At 42.3% G+C, this 17,569-nt stretch overlaps 1 protein-coding gene across 4 annotated transcripts in view; it reads left to right on the forward strand.

The window, feature by feature from the left end:
• Positions 1-17,569, forward strand: part of Usp45 (ubiquitin specific peptidase 45) — a 65,352-nt gene that overhangs the window by 10,953 nt on the left and 36,830 nt on the right. For 3 of the 4 annotated variants that reach the window (XM_060386054.1, XM_060386056.1, XM_060386055.1), the window contains exons 6-8: positions 10,511-10,653; positions 12,447-12,542; positions 16,261-16,391. In XM_060386054.1, coding sequence (XP_060242037.1) covers positions 10,511-10,653; positions 12,447-12,542; positions 16,261-16,391 — 370 coding nt within the window. Of the gene's footprint in view, positions 1-10,510; positions 10,654-12,446; positions 12,543-16,260; positions 16,392-17,569 lie in introns of those variants that run through there. The other variant, XM_060386057.1, reaches the window with a different exon arrangement.

Consider the following 17,569-nt stretch of genomic DNA (forward strand, 5'->3'; position numbering starts at 1 on the left):
TCATCTTACGTTCATGTAATGTATTTATATTTCTAATATGAGAAATGGAAGTGTGTAGCTAGCATGAGCATTGAAATGTAACAGTTCTAGTTTGAATTTATTGTCCTACACTATTAGCTACGAGTTTCTACTCCTTCCTTTCCTTATGATAAAATTGGAATAAGAATTCTGTTTCGAAGCTTGGCAGTAATACTTCTTGAAGATTTAGAATAATGTTTGTGAAAATATGTGACTAGATCCTTACTCGCATTCTTGGAACTTCCTTTATGGTTACTGTTACATAATCGCAGTGTTGTTGTGATCCTAGCTCACTCAGACTGACGCCCAACTTTGCTGTTCAGGGATCAAACTGCCCACCAGTCTGCTGTTGGCCCCAGTTTAAGGATTTCCGTTTATTTGGGCCTGTAAGATGGATAAAGTTGCTCTCTGCGAAGCCTGCCTGATAATCTCCAGTCTAACCCCTGAAGCCCCCGTGGTGGAAGGAGAGTCAGTGTATGTGTGGGCGTGCGTGTGCATGTGTACCAGGGCTGGTAGAGTGCTGGCGTGCCGGCGGTACACATTCCAGAAGGCAAACTGTGAGAATTGGTCTTTCTTTTCACTGTGTGGTCTGGGGGATCAGACACCAGGCTCTCACCCCTGAGCTACCTAGGTGTCCCCTGAGATGCCTTTGAAGAAATTACATGCTTGGAATACAGCACCAGCAACTGAAAGATTTTGTAAAAGTAGAGTTATGATAAAAGGTTTGTTTTGTTTATTTATTTTTTTAACAGTGCTGGGTTTGATCCCAGGGCCTTGTGCTAGATAGGCAGACACTACCACTGAGCTACAGCCTTGATCCTTTAGTTGTCATAAAAGACAAAAACAAACAGACAAAAAGCATAGTCCCCAATTGTATTCCTGTAGTCTAGTATGTAGTTGTCTTTCTTAGCTACCTGTCAACCTGAAGAGGTCGTCATGGCAAAGTCGGAGGAGGAGGGGCTATAAGCCCAGTCTTCTGGAGAGCAAAAGAAACCATTCATTTTATTACTTCTGTATTTAACTTACTCAACAAGCATTTGTGGGATTCTTACTTTGTCTCAGGTTATGCCAGTCATGGCTCAATTTCTGGTGAAACAAGAAGCCAGGTAGATGTGGTGACAGACCTTGAGTGCTTCAGCAACTGAATTTGGTCTGAGTGGCGTCTCTTGAGAACAGCACATTGGATTTGCTTTATTGACCACAAGGACTCACACAGTCATTTGATGCCAGCAATGATGGGGAAACTGTTTTCCTACCTTTCTTATTTAGGTTCCCTAAGGTTCGGAATAAAGCCAGAGTCTTAGCCATCCAGTTCTTCATATTTCTTGAATACTTAATTGTAGAAAAAATATTAGGGAGGGAATTTGTTAGATGTGACAGAAACCTGAAGGAGACTTACAAGAAGGATTTATTTGATCCCTATGTCTTAACGGTGTCAGGTTTTGTCTGTGGTCAGCTGGCTCCAGTGCTGTGGACCTGTGGTGAATCAGAACACCACTGCAGCCACAGGAAAGCTGCCTGCCGCATCCTGACTAGGAAGCAGAGATCAGTGGAAGGAAGAGACAATGAGTTAGGAAGGGGCCATGGCCAGATGCAGCCACCAAAGACATGCTCCCTGCTCAACTAACGCTTCTGTGAACAGGACATCCAAGCTACGTGAGGGCTTTGGTGAGAATTTGGCATCAGTTACTTTTCTAAGAGCTGTGATGGAATACTGTGTTCAAAAGCAACTTAAGGAAGAAGGACTTTGTTTTGGTTTATAGTTTTAAGGTTAAAAGTGTATCATGGAGTAAGGAAGCATTCAAGCAAGTGACAGGATCAGGAAACAAGTCACACAAATTAGAGAGTGAACTGGAAGTAGGAACAGGCTATTAACTCTTACTTGTTTGTTTGTTTGTTTGTTTTAAAGATGTATTCATTTATATGTATATTGGTGTTTTGCCTGCATGTATGCCTGCATGTGTGAGGGTATCATATCCTCTGGAACTGGGGTTATAAACAGAATTGTGAGTGACCATGTGGGTACTGGGAACTGAACCTGGGTCTTCTGGAAGAGCAACCAGTGCTCTCAACTGCTGACCATCTCTCCAGCCCCCAGAATGTAATTTCTCCTTTCCCTTTCCTCCCTCCAAACCACCTCCCTGCTCTCCTTCAAATTCATGGCTTTTTTTTTTCATGAGTTGTTATTGAATGTATTTGTATATAATTATATATTTCCAGATACAGCCTATATAATGTTACTTATATGTATATATTTCAGGCCTGATTGTGTGTGCTCTTCCCTGGGTTGGGCCACCTCTCCCACTCCCGGATTTCCCAGTTGCCTGTAGTTCTTTGTTTAGGGAAGAGTGATATTGAAAATTTCTTTTAATGATGATTATGCGCTGAGTAAAAATAATCACTGAAAGGAAAGCCAGTACCTGTTCGCAAAGCACGCTTCAAGTTCTGCCTTCTAACGCTTTTAATGTTACTTATAGAGAGTCTGGGCTAGTTCCCTGTGTACCGCCAAAAACAAGGAGCTCTTTGAGTCTCAAGATTTTGATGTCACCTCTTGTTCTTTTAAAAAAGTGTTTGAGGTTCAAGGAACATTGGTTATGTAGCTATATCTGTTAGTCTTTGTTAAAAGGGAAAACTAAAAAGTTTAAATGTTCACTGAGAATATCAATAATTCCATGTTAACATAAATACTATTTTTAGGAACAACAAATATTTTTCAAAATAAGGTTGAATAAGTAGTATTTTACATTTTTATAAATGTCTTTACTGTTTGGCTCAGTAGAATATAGCTACAGTCTCTCTCTCTCTCTCTCTCTCTCTGTCTGTCTCTATCTCTGTCTCTGTCTCTTCCCCTTCCTCTCTTTCTTTGTAGCCCTGGCTGTCCTGAACGCATTCAGCCTGGCCTCAAACTCAGATCTGCCTGCCTCTGCCTTGCAAGTGCTGACGTTAAAGACATGCCAACACTGCAGAGCAAAAATAGCTATATTCTCGTATCTGCTTCTGGATCAGAAGTGCTGTCAGTTGCCCTGTAAAGCTCTGAAAACCTGCATTTTACTGCTGCAGCCAGCATAGTTCCAGACTGGACCAAAGACTGACTGGAGCAGCAAGGGAATGAAGAAAAGACAAATACATGAGCACATGGACATAGAACAACTGAGATTGGGTGGTCTGGGGTCTCCTACTGTAAGATTTGTCCTTAGGACAGTGACGAGCCCTTGTTAGATTAATCTTTCAGTCAGGAAGTGAATGGTCAGTGATGTATTTTAGACAGGTTATTTGACTTGTAACATAAGACAGGTAGAAATGGATATATACTACCTATTATCACAGTGACATTTATCATATGACTAAATAAGTAAATATTTCTAAAGCTGATGATTAGACTTTGAGAATAAATAGGCACATTAATCAGTTTAAAACTAGAGGAATTATGGTGAAAAGGTTTTTCTTAAAACTTCTTTCAGCTGTAGAAATGGGCAAATTAGCATTAATACTACATGACTGGTTTAGGTAATTGCATTAAGCAATTGAGATGAATCCAGTGCAGGTTCCCAGAAGAATGCTTACAGCTGTGTAGATTTCACATCTGATGTTAGACTTTGGATGGGGGTTGGGAGAATACTCACCCTTGTCACAGGCATAATGAAAAGGTCATATATATCACAAGACTGAAAAGAGGCAAAAAATGTCCTTGCAAGACCCGTCCTGAAAAATGGGTCATTAATAAGCAAGCCAGAGACCTGAAGACAGTAGAAGAATGAATGAGGTTGGCAGAGCCTGTGGGGAAGGAAAAACAAAGTGCAGAGGGCTTTTGGGGCCATGAAACTGTCCCATCTGATAAGGGTGGATGCCTGTCATTCTGTATTTGTCCATCTGAAAGGCACGTACACCACAGAGGAAACCTATTGTACACCCAGGATGCCGGGTGATAATCAAGTGTCAGCCTAGGTTCATCAGTTCTAACTAATGAACCATTCTGGTGGCGAGTGTTGATAACAGTTTTTGGATGTGTGGGGGTAAGGGTGTGTGGCTCAATTTTGCTTTGAACCTAAAATCTCACAATCTTTTTAAGTGACCTGTGTACTCTGAAAGGATCATTAAGCTACATTACTTTAGTAGGCTTGTATAATGAGAGTATTACACAAATACCATATTCAGGAATTCCTGATAGAATATTGATGGATATTGGTTTCCTTTTTGTGAAATACACAGGAGATTGAAAATTCCATCCTCTTTCTAGAGCATCTATTTAGCTCAAAATGTCTATGCTGGCAGGGTGCTATTTTTATCAGGACTAAAGAAAATAAAGTATATACTGTTGAGTTCATTATGATAATGTTTCTTGGGGTACAAAGACCTGAAGAATGTTTGTTTTAGAAAGTATGTTTTTGTAGGCCTCCCCCCCCCCATATATACTGTTTTTGAAATAAAACAGTATTAAATGGTTTGATTAGGTTCTAAAGCTGGGGATAAATAATACTGTGACCTTTGATAGAAGTTAGAATATGGTTTAATACCTTTTAAAAAGGCAAGTACTGTTTTTCAGCCATAACATGAAAGTCCTGCTTTTATTTGCATTTTCACAAGATGAGCCCTAGTTCTTTCTGTCACTGCCAAGTCCTGTGAGGCAGAGGCATCGGTGTAAAAGGTTTGACTTTAGCTGTACACCTTGGCAGAGGGAGGTGTAGCTGCTGGAGGGCGACTGGCTAATACTACTGCCCCACAGGATGTGCTGAGCACTGCCCTTCCCCATGAAGGCCAGCACGTGGGACTGGTGAGGCTGCCAAGGCCATCTCTTTGTGCTTGTGAGGGATTTTGTTGCACATGTGCCAGGTTGGCGGAGGCCCTTTGTGCTGAGCATCAAAGCAACCTAATTAAACGTCTTAGCGTTGCTATTGCTGTGATGAGCACCGTGACCAAAAGCAGCCTGGGGAAGACAGGGTTTATTTCACTAAGAGTTCCATATCAAAAGCAGGGAAGGGACCTGGAGGCAGGAATTGACCAGAGACAGTGGAGGGTGCTGCTCACTGGCTTGCTCAGCTTGCTTTACTGCAGAACCCAGAACTGTAAGAAACTTGTGTGTGGCTTTCAGCGCTCTTTGCAGACGGCCCAGTGAGCTCTCAACACGCAGTGGCTTCTCTGGCGTAAAGTTCCAGTTCCTTCCACAGTTCTCGGATCTGTTAACAGTCATGCCTACCGCACGTTCCCGGGACCAGTCTGTCTTAGTTAGGGTCACTGTTCCTGTGAGGAAACGCGATGACTAGAAGGATCTGTTTCCCTCACAGTTCCATATAACAGTTCATCATCAGAAATAATGACGGCGGGAATTCAAGCAGGGCAGGATCCTGGAGGCAGGAGCTGATGCAGAGGCCATGGAGGAGTGCTGCTCACTGGCTTGTTTCCCATCTTCCTCAGCCTTCTTTCTTGTAGACTCCAGAACCACCAGCCAAGGTGCAGCCCCACCTGCAAGAGGCTGGAAAACCCCCCCCCCCAATCAATCATTAATTAAGAAAAAGTACTACATGCCTGCCCACAGCCTAGTCTTATGGAGGCATTCTCTCTCTCTTGCTTTTTCAGGACACAGTTCCTGTGTATAGTCTTGGCTGTCCTGGACTTGCTTTGTAGACCAGGTCGGCCTCAAACTCATAGAGATCTACCTGCCTCTGCCTCCTGAGTGCTGAGACTAAAGGTCTGTGCCACCACCACCCGGCTTTGAGGTATTTTCTTAATTGAGGAAACAAAGTCATCTCTCTGATGATTCTACCTTGTGTCAAGTTAATATAAAACTAGCCAGCACATTAAGATTGTTGACAGCAAGAAAGCAGAGGAATGATTAGGCCTGATGTCATCCAAGAGTGTGCCAGATACAGTAAATAAAATATTGGGATCACTGCCACACATGCCTGATCCCTGCACTGGGGAGGCAGAGACAGGCAAATCTCTGTGAATTTGAGGCCAGCATAGTCTGCAGAGAGAGTTCCAGGACAGCCAGGGCTACACAGGGAAACCTTGTCTCAAACCATGCCCCCCCCCCCCGAAAAAAAACCCACAAAAACAAAACAACAACAAAAAATTTTGGATCATTAAAACATTAATTCTAAAAAAAAAAATAAATAGTAATTTCCATGTATAGTAAGGAATTGGGAGGAAAAGATAACAGACGTTAAAAAATAAGCTGATGTGGTAGAGATGTAACCCCAGTGAGTTTGAGGCTAAAATGTAAACAAAACCCATTCACACCTACAAACAAACAAAAAAAAAAAAATGGTCAATCAAACAAAATCCAACTCAGTTTTACCTGAGTGCATTTAAGTTCAGTTTTTATCTGAACCATGGATTCCAGAAAATTATTTGAAGTGTTATTTCATAAGTTCTCCTAAAACTGGCATAAAGCTAAACACATAAGAGTGTGTGATTAAGGCATTAGGGCTTTTTAAAATGTTATGTCTTTGTACCACCTCTATGCAGTCCCCGAGTTGGTTAGAAGAGGGCCCTGGATCCCCTGGACTGGAGTTAAGCATGGTGTGTGCTAAGAATGGACCTGGGTCCTCTGAAAGAGCAGCCAGTGCTCAACCCTCCAGCCGAGGACTTAGTTCTTGTTTTGGTTTGTTTGTTTTGTTTTTCTCTGTGTTGCGTTGGCTGTCCTAGAACTCGCTTTCTACATCATGCTGGTGTACTATTCAGAGATCAGCCTGCCTTTGCTTCCCGAGTGCTGAGATTAAAAGTGTTCTCTACCACCACTGGGCAGAGTCTTAACTCTTTTGAGGAACTGTTTGGACACAGCTGCCGTAAACTGTTACTATAAAGGTTTAAGTCTGACTCCAAAGATACTCAGAAATTGAATCCAGCATGTGCCTCAGAGGAATTGCCTTCCCTTTTCTATCACCATGCAGATTTGCTGGACTCTTTTCTTCTTTTTCCCCCTTTTCTCTCTGTCTCTCTCTCTCTTTCTTTTCCTTTCCTTCCTTTTTTCTTTCCTTTTTTCCTTTTTTTTTAGTTGTGGGTAAAACTTTATGTAAAAAATGGAATGTTCTTTAAAAAAATCTTCTTATTGTAGCATTATTGTAGCAGTTTTGCTCTTTTCATTGTAGCACACTCCAGACAGTTCTTGGAGTTCAGTCTTTGGGATATTTGGTTTTGTGTTTCTGAAAGTAGTGGGACTATGGTGCAGCTCATTTTCTAGCAGGCTTGCCTAGATTGCCTAGGGGTTGAAAGCTGCGGTTCAAGCTCTAATGGCACATAAACCGTACATGATAGTGAAAACACACATGCCTTTAGGTATAAAATAATTGACTAATTCAGATACCCTCCTTCCCATTTTAAAGTAGAATCTTGGCTCTCAGCAGACAGTTCCTTAGTGGATCGATGTACAAAAGGTATGCTTAGTTTTGCTAAGATAACACCATAAGTTCAAGGCTTTCTGGTCATTAATTCTAAGTATTCTATATAAATAATAATAGTGGTTCATGTAATACCTAGCACACTGTGGACATTCCATAAAACAGTTGAATTTAAATTGTTCCATATTCTAAAACTTTCCCAATACTTTAAATAAAAGGTAGCTTTTAGAAAATGCTGCTGTGTTCTGGTTAAATTAATGATCTATTTAATCAGCCTAATAACATTGCTAATCTTGAGTATTTTCTCATGGACGTGTACAGTGAACGCACAGACCCTCGCCACTTGTGTGAAGTGGCTGTTTAAGCGTGAAGTCAGCTGCGTTTACTGCTGCTGCCCCGGGGGCTTGTCCTTTCTGGCAGTGCTGCCCATATTTGGTGGCTGCACGGAGGGCCAGGTGGTGCTGCCAAGCACCGCACAGTGGAGCAAGGATGGCTCCAGCTTGACATTTGTCTTTCCTCCCTGCTGAAGGGGAGGGGAAAAGCTGTTTTTCCATATGTTTATGCTTTTTTTTCTTTGCCTGCAGTTTTGTCCAGATGGTCTTATAAACATTGTTTACTTTGGGATGTCATCCCAGATGTTTTAAAAAGTGATGGGTTAATGAGGTATACAGATATATAAATTGCATATTACATTTTTTAAATGTTACTTATTTCTAGGACTATTTTTCTAAGTGATTGTGTATAGTATTTATTTATTTGTAGTTACTTTCTGTATTTATTTCTCCCAACCATTGTTTTTGTGTAGAAAATTTAAAAGAACAGTGTAGTTCAGTTGATAGAGTGCTTGACTAGGATCTAAGAGGCCTGGGTTCAGTCCTGAACATGGCATAAAACTGGCATGTTGATAATGTCTGTAACCCTGACCACTTGAGAAGGAAGCAGGAGGATCGCACCCAGGTGAGGCCATGTGGGCCCTGTCTCAGCTGTTACATGTCACAACGACACTTAGTAAGGATGGTAAACAAAGGAAAGTCTTTTGAGGATTTGTTTGTTCAGAGCAGCACACACCGTGTTGGCTTACTGTTTTTTGTAACTTTTATTTACCATAAGTCATCGATGAGAATGTAAGTTGTAAAGTATTGGGTTATATTTGGAATATTACTGTTAGGACCATAAGTAAGTCACTTAACTTGTCTGAGACAGTGCTGGAGTTGAAGGCATGTGCCATCAAACCTGACGTAGAGCCATTTTCTTTAGTGGCATAGCCACTAGTAAGAAGCCATTGCATTTGTAAATGGTTCCCCACTTAGGATCCTGAGAGGCACACTAAAAAATGGGATCAGCAAAACAACACCGACAACAGAACAGCCATGGGACATAAAAATGAGAATGGCTGGGAAGCAAGGATCAACAAGTGTAGGAAGAGAAAAGGGTATAATAATGGAGGGTGAACATCTCAATAATAATGAAACCCATTATTATATAAAGTTAATATATGTGAAAACAAGATACAAAAAAATACAGTATCTCAAAGCAGATGCTAACACTTATGGCCAACCTTTGGGTAGAGTGCAGGGAACCTTATGAAAGAAATAAGAAATAGTAAGATCTGGAGAAGACAGGAGCTCACAAGGAGAGCAACAGAACCAAATAATCTGAGCCCAGGGGTCTTTTCTGAGACTGATACTCCAACCAAAGACTATTCATGAAGATAACCTAGAACCTCTGCACAGATGTAGCCCATGACAGTTCAGTCTCCTAGTGGATTCCATAGTAATGGGAACAGGGACTGTCTCTGACATGAACTGATTGGCCTGCTCTTTGATCACCTCCCCCTGAGGGGAAAGCAGCCTTACCAGGTCACAGAGGAAGACAATGAAGCCACTCCTGATGAGACCTAACAGACTAGGATCAGAAGGAAGGAAAAGAAGACCTCCCCTACCAGTGGACTTGGGAAGGGGCATGCGTGGAGGAGGAGGAAGGGAAGGGTTGGGAGGGGATGAGGGAGGGAACTACAGGGGGGATACAAAGTAAATAAAATATACTTAATAAAAAAAATAAAAAATACAGTATCAGTGAACATCCAGTTCTGACAGTAGCTAGTAGAAATCCAGCCTTTTTATTCCTGATGAATTCCTAAGATGGACATGAAGGTTTTGAGCATCTTTGATTTTGTTCAGTCCTGGAATCATGGTCTGCTGTGGGTATATCAAGGGAAGACTATAAATAGTTTTTTCTTTGTTTCTTCTTTAAGACAGGGTTTCATGTAGTCCAGGTTGGTCCCAAACTCACTATATAGCTGAAGATGCCCTTGAATTTCTGGTTTTCCTGCTCCCTTTGGGGGCTGGAGAGATGGCCCAGTGGTTAAGAGCCCTGGCTGCTCTTTCAGAGGACTTGGGTTTGCTTCCCAGCACCCACATGGTGGGTCACAACCACCTGGAACTCCATTTCCAGGAGGTCCAATGCCCTTCTTGGCTTTTGTGGCTGTTAGGCTACGTAGTACAAGGCCATGCATGTAGGCAAAATACCCATACACTAAGACACCGACAGAATCCCTCATCATTTAACCTCATTTTAAAAATCTATTATCAGTTTGCATCCATTCTGTAATCATCTGTTTTAACACTGGTATTTACCTTGATGTTCAAATTTTGATGCCAGTGGTTTGTTCTGAGCAAGATCTCATGTTGCCCAGGCATGAGATCAAATTCTATTTGTAGCTTGAGATGACCTTGAGTTTCTAATCACTCTACCTCCGCCTGTGTGCTGTGAAGGCTGGAGCACCCTGCCAAGCCCGCCTATTCAGTATTAGTTTGAGCCCTTCTGACTCTGATCAACAGTGTATAGACTCATTTTCCATCTTTGCTACTGGAAGCTTAGAGTCAGCTTGTGTGTAATCACTCCTTTTCTTTTGGGGAATGGTGTGTAGACAGAAGGTCTGATCACTTGTTTCTCTTTAAACTTTTAGACTCATCAAGAAAATTATTCTGTAATGTGTAAGGTACAGAGATCTATATTACGATGAGTTCAATAGAAATAAAATATAAAAATAAAAAATATTTTCTGGTCCTGTTATTTGGTTTTAAATAATATATTTAAATTGTCAAGTGACACAAATTTAATTTTACACCTCATGTGTTTCCTATCATTCATAGGTGCATTTTCTAGAATCATAAAGCTTTGTGAAGAAAAACGTGAAACAGGTGAACTAAAGAAGGGAAGAAAAGGCAGCTGTGTGCCATCTGTTAAAGGAATTACAAACCTAGGAAATACTTGCTTCTTTAATGCAGTCATTCAGGTAAGAGTCATCCGAATCATTTCCAAACTGGAGACAGTATTTGAATTAGTTAAACTGAGCAAACACATCTGGAGTGTAGACTGGACAAGGACTGTTGGATGGTGTTCTGTAGAGTTCTTTCTGTTCTTCTTTGGGGTATGTGTACGCAACAGTTCCACTTGGAAGTCTTGTCTTAGAGTGCTTCATTAGTCCAGCTGATAGAAAACATGAAGCATATTCTGTTAAACCTTTAGAGTTTTAGTTTTTAAAATTAATTTATTTTTTATTGATTACAGTTGATTCACTTTTATCCCAACTATAGTCCCCTCCCAAGCCCACCCTCCCTCCCTCTTTTTCTCCTATGCCCGTCCCCCAGGCAATTGATAGGGGAGGTCCTCCTCCCCTTCCGTCCGACCCTAGCCTATCAGGTTTCATCAGGACTGACTGCATTGTCTTCCTCTTTGGCCTGGTAAGGCTGCTTCCCCCTAAGGGGGAGGTAATCAAAGAACCAGCCATTGAGGTCATGTCAGAGACAGTACCTATTCCCCTTACTAGAGAACCCACTTGGACACTGAGCTGCCATGGGCTACATCTGAGCAGGGGTTCTAGGTTATTTCCATGCATGGTCCTTGTTTGTAGTATCAGTCTCAGAAAAGTCCCCTTTTCCCAGATGTCCCTCAACAGAGGAATGCATACAGAAATTGTGGTACACTTACACAATGGAATATTACTCAACAATTAAAAACAAGGAAATCATGAAATTTGCAGGCAAATGGTGGGAACTAGAAAAGAACAGCCTGAGTGAGGTATCCCAGAAGCAGAAAGACACACATGGTATATATTCATTTATAAGTGAATATTAGACATATAATATAGGATAAACTTACTAAAATCTATATACCTAAAGAAGCTAAACAAGAAGGAGGACCCTGGGTAAGATGTCCGGTCCTCACTCAGAAAGGCAAACAGGATGGACATAGAAAGAGGGAGAAAACAGGGAACAGAACAGGACCCTACCACAGAGGGCCTCTGAAAGACTCTACGCAGCAAGGTATTAAAGCAGATGCTGAGACTCATAGCCAAACTTCAGGCAGAGTGCAGGGGATCTTATGAAAAAAGGGGGAGATAGAAAGACCTAGATTGGACAGGAGCTCCACAAGGAGAGCAACAGAACCTTTAGATTTTTTTAAAAATCTTTTTTTATTTCATTAATTATACTTTATTCACTTTGTATCCCCCCATAAGCCCCTCCCTCCTCCCCTCCTGGTCCCACCTTCTCTCCCCCTTCTTCACGCATCCCCTACCCAAGTCCACTGATAGGGGAGGTCCTCCTCTCCTTTCTTCTGATCTTAGTCTATCAGATCTCATCAGGTTATCTCCATGCCTGGTACTTGGTTGGAATATGAGTCTCTGGGAAGACCCCTGTGTTCAAATTTTTTGGTTCTGTTCCTCTCCTTGTGGGGTTCCTGTCCTCTCCAGATCTTACTATTTCCCACTTCCTACATAAGATTCCATGCACTCTGCCCAACAGTTGGCCATCAGGCTCAGCATCTGCTTTGATAGTCTGCAGGGCAGAGCCTTTCAGAGGCCCTCTGTGGCAGGCTCCTAGCTTGTTTCCTGTTTTCTTCTTCTTCTGATGTCCATCCTCTTTGCCTTCGGGATGGGGATTGAGCTTTTTAGTCAGAACCTTTAGATTTTTAAATGAACGTGTTTTGCTGTGCTACATGAGATTTGAAATGTTGAGAGTATTTATTTCATCAAATAAGAGGCTTACTCTAACTGAACCAGGAGGCTTGACTTTTTCTGTTGTTTAGAACTTGGCTCAGACATACATTCTGTTTGAACTTATGAATGAGATAAAAGAAGATGGCACCAAATTCAAGATTTCTCTTTCGTCAGCTCCACAGCTGGTGAGTAACAAGTACAAGAGCCACATAATATTTGTTTCCAAAATTTTTCTTTTCTGTTTCTCTGAACTGCCAATAGGCTGTAATCAGAGAACTCTAAAACACAATTTAAAAATGTTTCATCAAATAATAATCAGAAAAAATTTTCAGAAATTGTAACCTTAAGACATTCCATGATTCAGACATATCACAGATCAAAAACATTAAGTACATCAAGTACAAAAACATTAAGGCAAATTTTTAAGTGCACATGCTGGAAAAAATAAGAGTCGAACTTTTATTGAGCAAAATGTCTGGGACCTTTGTTTTTTAGTCAATGGTATTGTGTATTTAAATGTCAGTTGCTGTTGTTTTAAGCTTAGATTTAAATATTTAGCATCTGAAGGTTTAAGATATTTTTATTAACAGTTTATTTGGTATGTGCCATGATGCAGGTGTGGGGTCAGAGGGCAACTTGTGGGATCCACATCTCTCCATCATGGCCCCTGGAGATTGAACTTAGGCCGTTGGGCTGGATGGCAGGTGCCTTTACCTGTCAAGCAGGCCTCTCACAGGCTCTTCATGTAAGGGGTTTTGAAGTCTAGTCTGATGATGGAATTGTAAGGTAATGAAAAAGAAGGAAAATAGCAAACAGAGCTGTTGCTGGCTTCGGCAGCTGGCCTCCTAACACCCACAGGCAGGCCACGTTTCTCAGGCTCATGGTAGGGCAATCTTAAGCTAGATTCTGAGACTGGGACAAAATGAGAACAAAGTAAGGCCATTTTGTAATTTACCTAAATACACACAAAACACATTTACTCTGCCACTTAGAAAACCCTAGTACCAGCCGGGCACGCTGCATGCTTGCACGCACCTATAATCCCAGCACTCAGAAAAGCAGAGGCAGGCAATCTCTGGGTTCGAGGCCAGCCTGGTCTACAAAGCAAACCCAGAGAAACCCTGTCTCAAAAAGCAAAACAAAGCAGAAAGGAAAGAAAAGGAAAAGGAAACCCCAGTATCTCTCTGTTGGCTCACATGAAGGTGAATGACAGCTACTTCTTTAGCAGGCATACCTCAGTCCTCTTTTTCCCTCTCTAGACTTGTTGAGATGGGCACTGGTAGAATTACCTCTGTGTGCTGATGGCAGCCATGGAGAATAAATCCTTATTTCTTTAGATTCTGTGTCAAATTACTTCCTGGAAATATAAATCTTTGAAAGGTAATCTCTAACACTCCCTTGCTGAGAAAGTCAGCATTCCCAAAGAACGTATGTTCTACCTCGAGGCAACAAGTACTTGGCTGACTTTATTTCATTGGCTGTGTGTTGGGTGGACTTTTGCCGGAAAGGCCTGACAGCAGTCGGCAGTCATGGTATCGAGAGCTAGTGTAGTTAGTACGTGTGCTTATTGTCCCAGACAGTTGAGTTGGACGTGGAAGCGAGGTGGTGGTTTGATCCAAGTCGTTCAAGGCAGCCCAGGAAATGTGTGGTGAGACCCTCATCTTTATTTTTAAAAACGGTACAGGGCATGACTCTTCATGTCTGGGATCCCAGCTACTTTGAGAGACTGTGAAAATGGTTTTTAAAAATCCCTAGTGCTGGGATTACAGGCATGTGCCCCTGCTCCTGGCAGGTTTTCGTTTTCAACTTGCCTTGCAGAGTTGTCTCTCCGTATCCATGGAGAGTGACTGAAAGGGTGTTTTAATACCAAAAGTAGTAGGTGAGTATAAAAACTAAGTCTTCTTTAATGCAAAGTTCACTGCGTTGTGCATTTGTCCATGTCCCTCTTACTTGGTCATTGACTGGCATCATTCAGAAATCACCTTGTTTAGCCAGGTGTGGTGGCGCACGCCTGTAATCCCAGTACTCAGTGAGGCAGGAGCAGGCAGATCTCTGTGAGCTCGAGGCCAGCCTGGTCTACAAAGTGAGTCCAGGACAGCCCAGGCTACACAAGGAAACCCTGTCTCCACAAACACACACACACACACACACACACACACACACACACACACACACACACAGGGGTAGGTGTACAGCCCCAGGGTGAGCGTTTGCTTAGCATCCAGTCCCCATCACCACACAGACAAAGTGGGAAGTAACTGTGGGTGTGCACGCCGTGCGGTCCTTAGAGGAAGACTGAGTGTCGCCCGTGATCTCGCCTTAGAGCGGATGCAGCCAGTCATCAGGATCATGCTGCCCCAGGCAGGAAAGGGTTAGCAAGAAATCCCGAAAATGTGCTAATCCCTAACACAGTTGCTACCTTGAATTTTTTAATTTTTAACTTTGTCACATAATTCTCCATTTCTTCTTTTATTAGTAAAAGGTTTGGGGGAAAGTAAGTCAATGAAAAAATGAAATGAAAGGAGGAGAGCATGACTACTCCTAAAGTATGGAGATTTTTTATTTTAGATGTAAAGGGGAAAGCAGGCAGAGGCAGAACATGGCGGGTCAAGAGGCCAGTTCCCAGTGTGCAGAGAGGGTGTCTTGTGTGTGCAAGCTTGCCTCTGAGGGTGGAATTTGTTGTCAGCAGTCACGATATGACCCTGCAGTCTCTTGACTGCTTATCAGCCAAAATATAGGTTATATAGGCACTGGGCCTGGGGAAGAGCCGCTGAAGCCCAGCTCCAAAGAGGGAGTTTAGGTTGGGAGCTGAGTAAGAAGAGCTGGGAGGAGCCCTGGGTACTAAGTGATCCTGGGAGTTAATGGCACCTCAGTTACCCTTTCTGCTAGGCTTCCTGAGGCTTCCTGAGGTAAGGTGAAGTTCTAATAAGTGTAATTTGTGTTCATTCGTGAATTTGTACAAATGCTAAGCAGGTTTATACTTTGGCGTGCAGAAAAGCAAATCAAGAGACAGGTAGAATCGACTGAGGACTAGTCAGGCTTTGGTTTCCTTTAGTAAAAGGTAGACGATATTGGAAAATACTGTTTTTCCTTAGAGCAAGGCATTGTTAACAAACTTGTGCCAAGTCCTGTCTGGCCACTTGTCCTCAGTACACCAACTAAAAAAGCTGGATGAAATGTGGAAAGCAGAAAAGGGAGAATTATTCACTGTGACTACGTTTGGGAAGAGGGACAAAAAGATCCAGGAAAGTTCTGAAGTCCATCTTTGGGTCCCTGAAGTGAAGAAAATTTGAATCAGTGGTTCTCAACCTTCCTAATGCTGTGACTCTTTAACAAAGTTCCTTATGTTATGGTGACCCCAACCATAAAATTATTTTTGTTGTTACTTTATAACTGTAATTTTGCTAGTGTTAATGAATCGTAATGTAAATTCTTTTAAGGGTTTTTGTGAAGGGGAGGAAACTAATGGGTTTTCAACCACTAGTTTAAATAGAAGGTCTAGGATATGTAAGGGCTTAAGTCTCATCATTGTCAGGGCTTAAGTCTCATTTTGTAAACTGACCTGTCAGTTGTTCCAACTGTGTGAGGTCAAGTTCCCCTTGGGTTGACACCTTCCCTGTCTTCCAGTATGAGAGTCTTGGGGAAATTCCCATTTCTTTGAGGTCCATTGTTTCAGGTTGAGTGACACAAGTCTCTTTAGAATACCTGCATTTCTACTAGTCCAGTTCAGGTATTTAATCAATGTTTTTCAACTTTTCAATAATTTATATATGAAGGACTAAAAGTAAATACACTTGACAATTTAGTTACTATCATTTAAATAAAGAATAGCTCTTAGATTCTTGGTGATGTTTTGTTTTGAAGTTACATATTTCTGACTTGGCTTTGATCATGTTTTTGAAGGATCCATTAGTGGTGGAACTTTCAAGCCCTGGACCATTGACTTCAGCCTTGTTCCTGTTTCTTCACAGCATGAAGGAGGCTGAAAAAGGACCGCTTTCTCCTAAAGTTCTTTTCAATCAGCTCTGTCAGAAGTAAGTGTGTCTGCATTCATGATATGAACAAGGAGGTCACAAGAACGAGCGCAGCGCTCCCACTTACCAAGGGTTTCCTGCTGGGTTGTTTTGTTGCTGCCCAGACAAAGCAGCAACACCTGCTAGCCACATCTGTGCGTTATTTAACTCGTCAGCGTCCTCTGAAGAAGTAATTGGTTGTTCATCTACATTTGATGTGTTAGGAAACAGATGTGTTAGGCTCAGGAATTAGCTCACAAATGAGACCACACGGAGTGTGTCCTGCTGCAGTGCTGTATGTGTAGGTATCAGCCAGGACACCAGCTGTTTTTGTGTTTTGCCAAGGGTGAGTTGCTTATGCCACCAGGACATGTTTCTGGAGGGGGGACTGAACAATCAGGCTGGGGCTAAGAATCCTTCTGGCTTGAGGCCTTTCCTCCACCTAGAAAATCTAGAAAGTAGCGTAAGAGAGAAGTTTCTTTGATTGGTGCCTCACATGTGCAGGCAAGGTCTGCCGTGAAACTACACTTCACACTCCCAGCTTCTCTCATTTTGGAAACGAGCTTTGGGGTACATTGAGCTGATGGATTTCTGCAGGTATTGGCTTATGTTTAAAAGCAAATCTTTATGTGCATCCGACCATGTACATGCCATAAATGGCTTACCTGACTTGGTATTTGTAAGAAAAATAGAGTGCTGTATTGAAACATCCTTTCCACAGGATAAAAGACTGAGCTCATTGAGAAACCTGAGAGGTTGGGGTGTGGTGGTGCACACCTTTAATCCAGCCCGTGGGGGTCAGAGACAGGGTGGGTCTCTGAATTGGATGCCAGCAAAAGCCCTGTCTGAAAAAAAAAAAAAAAAGAGCAGGAGAAGGAGAAGAAAGAGGAGCTGAGGAACACATGTGTATATACATGTGTGTGTGTCTCTGAGGAAGTTACAGCTGTTTTGAGGTTTGCTATGGGAGCCCACCAGAGATGAGCCCTCAGACACAGACTATAGCTGGCTGAGAGCACACGCAGGGACTCTGCATGTCGGTGTGGCCCATGCATTTAGACCGAGGGGCTTTTAAAGGCACAAACCATACCTGGCTTGCTTGGCAGCTGCAAGGCATGGCTCATGGCCACAGGCTGTGATTCCCTGTGCCAGGAATGCCCGTAGGGAGGCCCATGGAAAGAAGCCCTGCTCCAAGCTGAACA

The sequence above is a fragment of the Meriones unguiculatus genome, chromosome 6 (assembly GCF_030254825.1).
Source record: "Meriones unguiculatus strain TT.TT164.6M chromosome 6, Bangor_MerUng_6.1, whole genome shotgun sequence".
Taxonomy (NCBI): Eukaryota; Metazoa; Chordata; class Mammalia; order Rodentia; family Muridae; genus Meriones; species Meriones unguiculatus.